Consider the following 10,952-nt stretch of genomic DNA (forward strand, 5'->3'; position numbering starts at 1 on the left):
TGGCAAATCCATTATAGTTTGAGGGAATAGCAGTTATGTGAGAAAAGTTGTCCCTGAAGCAATGCATTCATACGATTATTCCAAAAAAGAAGCCAAACCAAATAAGCCACTGAAATATGCCCTATTACCTTAAAAAAGCACCAAGCAGTATGGCTTTAATATAAAAATGCCATATCATTGTGAAAACATAAAGTGTAATTAATTTTATTTTATATTTTCAGAAAATCCTACTCTTCTTAAATATATGTTATTTAATAAAACTTTTATAATTTAGAACTAGTTTAGAAGAAACTACTATTATCTTGGGAGGGAAGAACATTTAGCTTGAGAGTGCAAGATTTTACTGTGTTTTTAAAGGTTTATAAATTACCTTTGCTTATATTATCCTGCTCCTTCCTTATTCTTAGAGCAATTCAAGAGAGCCTTTCTGAAACTCCTGCATCTAAAATTGCTTCCCCAATGGATGATTTTAGGACAAGTGAAGAAACTCAGCTTGAATTAGCATTGAAACTTTCACAGCAGACTCGAGAGGATGAAGAAAAACAACTTCAAGAAGAACAAGAAGTGTTAGAGAGGGTACTCCAGCTTTCTTTAGCTGAACAATAATCTATATTGAAAAGACAGATTTGCAATTCATGCTTTAACTGTAGATGATTTGGTTTGTAGGCTATTTACTCCAGCTTTTCATACTACAAAAGAGCTTTTTCTGAGAAAAATAAAATGGAGAAAATCATCATAAACTATTTGCTGGAAGACTGATTTTGAATGTGAAAAGTATAATAATGCGTTTCAGATTTTATCGATGAAAATTTTGAAAAATAAGGGATGGTTAATCAGGAATAGTTACATATGATTTTACTGATCAAGTTTATATGTTTAAAGAAGCTGCATTTCTAACTTCAAACATAATTTACAGATTTTCTAAAAAATTTTATTATAAATGTGTTTATGAAAACTTGCTCTTTTCATATTGTAATAAATTTTATAAGTTTTTTCTAGGCATGACATTTATTGTACGTAACATTTATGATGTTAAAAAAATTTTTGTTTCTAAAAATATTGCATTTGTATGACAAAAACATGGTATAATTTTTATTTTTAATTATGTATTGTGATTTGTGTATTCTAAATTTAGAAAAATGAAAGATATAATGTCTGTTAAATAGTACCACCAATTAATAATAAATGTCACAAATATCTAATCTTCAGTTATGTTTGAAATGGAGTGTACAATTCATCAATCATTGTGAATATATCAGGTGTACATCTTAGTGTTTTATTTGTAATAAATTTTCTAATAATTCTGCGTATTTTTTGTAATAAATATGCTTCTTTGTTATATATTTAGATTTAAGTTTATTAAAGTTAAATTAGGTTTTTTTTTTTAATATAAAGTAATTTTACTGGCATTTTGAAATAATATTTATGGTGTATATCAAAGGTACTTTTATAGACAATGAAGTTGTAAGTATATTTTTACTATCAATTATTGTGTACTGTGTTTGATCCTGTAAGACACATTTTACTTTTACACTTTTTACATATTTTGCTGATACATATAACATTTTATAATCAGATTAAATTTATAAATATTAATTATTTTATTCTGTTAGTGTTAAAAAGGAATTTTGAATGAAATGTAAAATAATATCAGGCATAACTTCATAAAAAATGGCATTAAAGTTATGTTTCTAATAGTATCTAAATGAATTATCCTATAGAACCAAAACTCGAAATAAAATTGTTATTAACGTATAGTATACTAACTTAATATTTCTTTTTCCCTTCATAACACTCAGCAATAAAATATATTACAGCTATCAATTATTGTTCATTTGTGTTTGGTAATCGAAAGGTTTTTACTGTTTTGAAAATGACACTAACATTTTGTAATTAAGTTAAAGTGTTTAATAAATATAGAAAATCATATATTAATGCCATTAATTATTTTATTCTGAAGTCTTTTAATGAAGTACAGGAAATTATATTAATGGCAACTTTGGACCGGTGATATTATAGTTATGTTTATAGGAATTATCTAACTGAAATTTATTTCAGTTGAAATTATCCTGTAAAAGCAGGATGATTCAAAATAAAATTTATGCTATGTACATAAGCAAGTTATTGTACATTTTATTAATTTTTATGGCTTATTAATGCTTTTTAATAGTTAGTATAAGAATGGACTAGAGAAATATTACGCTGATTAGTTTTATGATTCCAATGAGTATAAAAACAGTAATAATAATATAATATATATACTGTTGAGTACAATTCTAGATGCTTAAAAAAATATTGGTTTCCTTCCTCAGCAAGTTAGTTAATATATCAACATCATTATGTATGACATTTAACACATAAATGTTTCAAATAACATCCACACATACAAATTTGGATTAAAAAAACTTACATGTTTCAGATTTTCATAGTCTAACAGAAGCAATTGCCTTTTTTAAGAAGTGTTGTATAAATTGATGCAACACTTCTATACAAAAGCAAATTCTATACAAATGTCAAAATGCTGACGAAAACTAATTATTAGAAAAAAGTCTAAACATTGCCATCAATTTGTCATAAAATTTGCTTGAGTGTGATTGGTAGGCTATATGAATATCACATATGAGTTTGATAGCATTTTGAATGTTTTTAAAGATAAACTAAACTATAGGTAATTAATTTAGGTATCTTTTGTATCTTGTTTTATATAAAAGATAATGAATTTCCCTCAAATGCTGAATGATGTGCTTTTGTAATTTCAATAGAGGCTATGATTTTCTGTAAGAAAGCTGTGCAATTCTGATCCAGTAATAAAAGAATTGATGTGCATTACCAGCTGATGAAAAAATAGCATTATTTTTACCGCACCTTGCATTTTAAATGAAATTTCTAAATTATTTTGAGCTTTGCTTTTCTCTCAATTTTAATCTGATTTCTATGGATTCTTATTCAATAAATATTTTTATTCTTTCCAGTATAGTTATTTAATAAAATGGGAGAGAAATTAACATCTTAAAATAAATTTTGACTCCTTTATTATCTTTTAAGGAAGATTACCTGGTGTGCTTGCAATACCTTCAAACAAGATAAAGTTAACATTTTAAATTCTTTGTTTAATCTTTCCTGTTTATATATATATATATATATATATATATATATATATATATACACTTCATTTACACTTGGCACATGTTTATGTACAAATTCAAGTATTTGAAATCCTAGGTAATTAGTCCAATACTTGAAACCTCATGAAAGAAAAGCTGCTCTAGGAAAAGGAGTGTCTTGATTTCAGATACATTAACTTTTTTTTTAGGAAAGTCAAAGCCACTTGTTATAATGAACTAAACTTCCAGTCCCTTGAAGTTCATTATAGTGGAATTCAACTGTATATGTTCAAATTTATGCTTTTTCTAACGGTGATATTTTAACACTATTAATTGATATTATTTAAAACCAAAACTATCAATAACAGGGTGTAGGTAATCTTTAGTTTCACTTTATAGTGGGGGAATGCATGTATTTGTACTTTTCCTACTCTTTTTATACTGTTTAGCAAGATTTTTTTTTTTTTTTTATTTAATTACTCCAGTACTTTTACCCATGACAAACAAGAGGTTAACTTCATATTCTTAAGTTCTTCAGACATATAACGTACCTTTTTAAATTCTTAATCATTTTTATGAAGATATCTTCTACATGGAATCAAAATTCAAAGATTAAACTAATAAAAATAATTTCAGCTGCTAAATTTTTGCAGTTTAATATGTTTGTCACAAAAAATATGCATTAAAATTTAACATTATTTGAAATGAAAAAATTTTTGTTGATAATTCATTGTACCATATTCAAATTCACTACTTCAGGTGTCTATAGCATGTGCTATTTAAAATAATTTTATCAACATTAATTTCATAAATGATTAAAAGAAATTTTTATGAAACTGAACTGCTTGAAAATGAAGAGCAGAAAGAAGTACAAGATGAAAATACTAAATTTTAACTAAAAAAAAAAATATTTATTTGCCTGTTAGAAAATATTTAGTCACTTAAACTAAAATATCCATAATAGTATTGTAAAGCTGAACCTTTCTAATCACAGTAGAGTATTATTGCTGTATCAGAAGCCCAAAATCAGAAGTACAATTCTTGCCTTTAATTAGTGTCTTTTTATCTATGCCTTAGCAAGACTTGCATGAAAGTATGACTTCAAAAATTTTGATAAAATAGTGCAAGTGATATGCTATTAAATAAGTAAAGTTTTTATTTTTCCCCCCACTATCAAATTAATGGGATAGCCTTTTTTCTTGGGGAGGGGGTAATTCTTCAGGTACCTCGCATCTTTAAAATGTGCCTGAACACACAAAAAGTTACTTTCTAAACCTTCTCTTAATGACATTTGTTTATATAAATCCCACGAATTCAATGTTAACAGATTAGTTTCATGTACAGTAAAGACTCAGCTTTTGTTTAGCAATAATAAATATGAATCTAAAAAATTTTCTTTTGAATCATTCTGTAATGTATTATAGTATGTGATGTATATTGGCTTACAAATTTTATGTGAAAATATTTATTTCTTCATATCAATTAAGAGATCTAAATAAAAAAAAATATTCTATTGTTAAAAGTGTACTTATTTTTTACATTTATATGAAAAAACACTGAATTTCAAATAAGTAAGGTGTTTATCACAATGCTGCCGTTGTTATTGTGGCTAATCTCACTTATCTTACTAATGAGAACAAAAGCCCACAAATTTTATAGTGGTAAGTAATGCAGAATTATGTCTGGCTTTCCCAAGAGCCATAAAGGTGACACTGTGACTTTGTTTATCACAGTACTTGTAGAACTTCGAGATACGAAGAAAGTCTGAGCAAAAAATTCGTCTCTAAATACGAACACTGACTCGAGTTACGAGCAAGGAGCCAGGCTGTGGGTATAAGTGTCGTGTTTCCCGATCTGACTCGACATGGGGTGTCTCCTTGTCAGATCAGTCAGTGTTCTTTGATCTACGTGTTTGTGCACTCGTGAGTTAATTGTTTTTTACATTTAACGTGAAAATAATTATTTTACGATGACTCTCAAGAAGATTGTTGCTTCAGATAGTGCTGCAAAGAAAAGGAAGGGTGCCATGGCCATTGAAATTAAGAAAGAAGTCATAGATACACATATGCTGCGTGGTGTAAAAGTGACGGAATTGGCAAAGACTTATGGTCGTTCGACAAAGATAATCTGCATTATTCTGAAGAAGAAGGAAGAAATTAAGAAACTTGATGTGGCCAAAGAGTTACCATTATTTCCAAGCACCGTTCCAAAACTCCTAGAAAATGTTGAGAAGCTGTTTGTGGATTAACGAGAAACAGTTAAAAGGCGATTTGGTGTTGGAAGCTATCATTTGCGATAAGGCTAAGCATCTATACTTGGACCTTCTTCGAAAAACACCAGGTACGTCGACTGAAGATGAGATAGCAATGAGATTTTTGGGGGTGCAGAACAGATTAACTGGATTTCCATTTACAACGGGGAAGTTTGTTTCTAGATACGAGAAATTCGCTATACGAGCTTAGTGCTGAAACCAATTAAACTCGTATCTTGAGGTTCCTCTGTATATGTATTATATGAATAAAAATGTCTGATTTGTACACCACATGACTTCCTTGTACGGAATATTAAATTATCCGCACTTTTCCTGCATTTCATTTAAACATTTTGAATTGAATCTACTTTGTCGGTAACGCATAAACCACGATAGAATAAATGCACTCGTTAAAGTTTACTATATTTACCATAGCAACACTTTGGCACTAGATTCACTTAACAGCATTACATCTCATTCATAACTTGGAGTGCAAAAAAAATTATATAATCTAAAGAATTACCACAAGTTCTATTCAAATACTATAATAAATCTAAAACGATGTTTTTTTTTTTTTTTTTTTTTTTTTTTTTTAAAGACGATTCAGCGCCGCTTACCTAATGCGCATGCGCTACTAATTAATTCAGTTCTCACTCTGCGGAAAGGGAAAAATACATAAAAATTCAATATATTTTCATTAAAAATTGAGAGATATAGAAAAACGGAACATATCAAGTACAGTTAATATAATTTTTTTTAAAAATGCCTAAAGTTCCTATGCAAAAATTAGCTAATTACTTAAATGATAATTCCTGAATGTATTGAGCATAAATTAAATCCCAATAGTAAAAGAAGGCGTTACTTTGTTGCAAAGCTTAGTTTTTCTAGATTGGCAACAAATCCACTATTCTGCTAAGTTTCAAATGTGAACAAATATGGCTGCCATGGTAATCAAAAATCAGGCTTATCCGCACTTAAAAAACTTTTAGGTTGTTGATAATGCCACAATTATTGCATGTAGGTTAACTAAAGGCATAAAAATCTTAACCAAAACAATATAATTCAATAATTTTTAAAGCAAAAAATGCACAACTTACAAACATATAAGAATAAAGAAACTGAGCTCACTGAGTCGAGTAACACAGTTAATATAGGATTTACAGTCAAAAGTCTTTAATCGGGACTTCGGCAATTCCGGATTATAGATCATCAGTTTAAATCTGGTAAGATGGCATGCAGAAATTATAAAATTAAAAATATGGAACCGTAATTTATGAAATAAAGTGCAATTATGATTTAAAGGTTATCAAAATTTACAATAAAAAAGAACCTTAATATTTATTTGTTTACTTTATTAAACATTTCTTTCAATGTGCGCATGCGTAAAGCATACATTACGCATAGTCGAAATTAGAAAATTGCAGCCAGAAAACTATTTGATGTGTATTCGTGATATTTATAATGAATTTGATTTAAATCATATCAAAGGCAGAGTACATTGAGATGAAATACTACCTTTAGTAAGGAATTATAAGCCGAATAAAATAAAAACATCTGCCGTGAAGATAAGGATAGTGCTGACATATCAACTTCCAGTTCATTGCGCGCCGCGACGTCCCCCCCCCGCGCAGAGCAGCGTAAAATTGATAAAAGATTTCGGAATGGTTAGAGAAACAAAGGATATGCCTTTATCCATTTTTTGCAGCAATTCCACTTTTTGTTTAATGGACTTCCAAACATACTTTCGCTTTGTAAGTCCTTTACATATTAGAAAATATATATCGGAAATTTTATTTGACATAATTGAAAGTTCAAGCTTACTTTTATAAAATTGCTTTAACAGTCTGCAAAAAATAATAAACCGGATCCAATTCGAAGATTAAGGAACAACGCAATCATTAACTGAATTAGATAATTTTAGCTTAGCTTATACCGTCCGTTATACATTAAACGCGCATTCCTAAACGTATTTTGCGCATGCGCTCACGCATATTCGAAGCCCTAAAGATCTTAAGCGCATGTGTCAACGTGACGCATGCGCTCTAAACCTTACAAGAAAGCCACAGTGCAACAAACCTATTTACGGTGATACAACAATTGCAACTACCAACAAGGACAAAGCCGCAATTATGGTGGAATATTTAGAGAAGCAGTTTATGCCTAATTTAGATTCCTATGATACAAAATATTTCATTCCATGGACCTTATAAGGTCCATGAAATCCTGAATCCAATCCTGAATGAAACATGGACCTTATAAGGTCCATGTTTTATTCAGGATTGGATCAGTAGCCCTGGCGCCAAAAACAAAACTGACTTTACTTCGCCGAAAGAGATCATTAAAAACATGAAAAATCGTAAAGCACCTGGGTATTATGATATCCTTAATGTTGCCATCAAAAATATGCCGATTAACGCTGATATCAAATTTACTAGCATCTTAAATGCTCTTCTTGTGAATAACTATTTTCCCAACAAATGGAAAAAAGCCAAAGTCATAACCGGGTAAAGATGTTACTAAGCCAGACGGTTATAGGCCAATAAGCTTCCTCCCCGGACTCTGAAAAATATTTGAAAAGAATAGAACCATATATGAATAAACTACCGCCGGAGCAATTCGGCTTCAGAAAAAGACTCTCTACGACAAAACAACTTGTCAGACTGTGTGAATTTATATTGTCTGCATTTCATAATAATCAAAGTGTCGCCTTACTCATGCTGGACGTGGCAAAAGCTTTCGATCGCATCTGGCATGAGGGGCTCATTTGCCTTGATTTCGACAGAGATCTGATTCTTTTGATATATTCATTTATCAAAAACAAAAATTTTCGTCAATATTGGCAACGACAACTCCGAATCTAGACGTCTTAGTGCTGGCGTCGCACAAGGCTCAATTTTAGGACCTATATTTTATATATTTTATGTGTCCGATTTTCCCAATGTCAGCACAAATTTTAATACTTTTCTCGGATGCTATGGGGATGAGACGGCTTTAGCCGTGAAGTCACTAAATCGGTAATTCGCAATCAAAAAGCTTCAAGAAATGATACCTGCTATTGAACAATGGTGTACCAAATGGCGGATTGCTATTAACGAACAAAGTCGCAACTTATCGTAATGAAAAAGAAACAGTCTAGAACTCCTCTCGACATGAAAATTTTTAATGTAGATGTTCCAAATGTAAGAAAAGCCATCTACTTAGGTGTTGTTCTAAACAATAGATTTACAATGGAGAGATCATATCAAAAATCCAAGAAGAAAAGCTTTCACTGCCATTAACAGCTTCATTAGTAGACAGGTTTTCAAAATTAAATCTGACAAGGAAAAGGCATGTTTTATACGGCCATCATACGACCAGTATTCACCTATGCCTTCCCTGCGTGGGCGATTTTGAGTAAAAATGATCTAAAGAAGCTACAAGTAACTCAAAATAAATTCCTACGTATAATAACTAATGCGCAGTACTATGTCTCGAATGACACCCTGCGTAGGGACTTAAAGATTGAAAGAGTTGATTTCCTGCATAAAATGAATAGCAATTTCTTTGACAAGGCAATCAATTGTCCGCACCTGCAAATTATGTTTTGTGTTAAGTGTTTGATTACATGAGTCTGCCTGAGGATTACAAGTTCCGATCACTCGCAGCTCATCTCGCCCGTGACTCAAATTTTCCTACATAACTCAAACTCTTCCTATGCAACATCCCTGTACATATGTATATATTTACTTAGTTACATTTATTGATTTTTTGTACTGTTTCATATTGTGTTTTTTATTTGCATGTATCTTATCAAGTATTTCTTGTTGTGTGTGTAATGTGAATTTTTCTCACGAACATTTCACTTCCATATGCACCTCTCATTCAACGCCTCTCCTGGTCATTCGTTCGGTCAGGTATCGCCGTGATGTATCCGTTTCAGTAACAATTTTGCCATAGGCCGATGATGTAGAGTAGTCTGGACAAGTGGTAGAAAGGTCAAAGGTGAGAAGACGGGGGTGACCATGCATCGCAAAAGCTCTAAAAGCCAAGTAAGATAAACAGCGAACAATGGAGATGCAAGACGGTGAATCTAAGGTCCCAATCACATTATGTTTCGGCTACACCGGACTTGACGTCGAAAGGGACAATTCTGGGAACCTGCACAATTCCGGGAAACACACGTAGCTAGGTTACCATTCTCACTTACTACAAAGTCAAACACTAACAGATTATCGCTCAAATTGGGATCACGTGATCCTTCAGAAGCAGAACTATCGTCTGATTGGTTGTCTCTACCCGGGACCCGAGACATTTTCGGTGAGGTTTGAAAAAATCCCGCGTAGCCGCAACATTATTTCCGTAGCTAGGCGGGACTTCGCTTCCAGCGGGGCTCTTTTTTCTAGGATTGGATTATTCAGTTATGGCAAAGCACACGAGGGCTAGCTGCCTAAAGGGAAAGATGCCTTCGTAGAGGACTTTCTAAGGGAAACTGGCTCGTATATACGTTACACATGGGGAAAACCACGAAAACGCCCATGCAGCCAGCCCGTTTGCGGGATTCGAACCTTGGACCAAACTACCAGTGTTCAGCATCTTTACCGCTCGGCCACTGGTGGGCCTTTTTTCTAGGAATCCTCCCATTTAAACCAGTGCTACCAGAATCTCGTTTCTCAGAAAAGTCCCGTCTAGCGGGGGCTGTAGCCATATGTGATAACCTCTTAACAGCTGACGTAATGTGCTGTGAGGGTACAGTGAGAATTTGAAGTGAAAATTCAAACTTGAAAATTAACGCATAAACATAAGTAAAAATGCAAAAGAAGAAAACGTATAAATACATGAGAATGCATAAAAACTGAGTGAACAGTATATTTAGAATGTGCAATTAAATAATAAGTCAGCAGATATGTTGAGAACTTATGAGACAAAATTCTACGCAGGAAAGTTTACGTAGTCAGGTGAGCTGTGAACGGAAAAATTGGCACGCTTCAGTACTAGCCAATTCACAGCATTATTTTTACATATTATTTGTATATTATTATTATTAAATTAAAATATTGCTAGTTTAACCCTCTCGCTAGTACACCCAAGTTATCTGAGGCTGTACACATGTGGTTTACACGAGTATACTCAATCTTCTGAAATGAGTGTACCGGCAGCCGAACAGTAAAGTTGCCAAACACTGGTAGTTTTGTCCTAGGTTCAAATCCCGATTAATTAATGTCTTAGCTGCATAGGTGTTTTTGTGGTTTTCCCCACATGTAATGTGTATATAAGAAAAAAAGGGTTTTCAAGAAGGCATCTCTCCCCTTAGAAACTCCTCCACGAAAGCATCTCTCCCTTAGAAAGTCCTCCACGAAGGCATCTCTTCCTTTAGGCAGATAGCCCTCAAGTGCTTTTCCACAGTCAAATGAACCAAACTCTTGAAACGCCTAACATACGTTTTACTCAAGAAGTAAATACTTTCAGTTTTCACTCCAAAGCATGCTTTCCTTTTGCTCATCAACTTGATTACTAGCAGTTTGACCTATAAAAGAAGTAACCAAAGGATCTTTACTCTTAAGAGAGTTCTTAAGAAGAACAAATATGCTTTTCTGTTTCACAAGAGTAGCATCACAAGT

At 32.1% G+C, this 10,952-nt stretch overlaps 1 protein-coding gene across 2 annotated transcripts in view; it reads left to right on the forward strand.

The window, feature by feature from the left end:
* LOC118189809 (ankyrin repeat domain-containing protein 13D) overlaps positions 1-1,310 on the forward strand; it is a 71,637-nt gene extending 70,327 nt beyond the window's left edge. For both annotated transcript variants that reach the window (XM_085816642.1, XM_035360476.2), the window contains one exon: positions 408-1,310. In XM_085816642.1, coding sequence (XP_085672768.1) covers positions 408-606 — 199 coding nt within the window. In that variant the 3' untranslated portion in view covers positions 607-1,310. The remainder of the gene's footprint in view (positions 1-407) is intronic.
* Positions 1,311-10,952: the final 9,642 nt, after the last annotated feature.

The sequence above is a fragment of the Stegodyphus dumicola genome, chromosome 5 (genome assembly GCF_044657685.1).
Source record: "Stegodyphus dumicola isolate Sdum_Otavi_A_Nest chromosome 5, ASM4465768v1".
Taxonomy (NCBI): Eukaryota; Metazoa; Arthropoda; class Arachnida; order Araneae; family Eresidae; genus Stegodyphus; species Stegodyphus dumicola.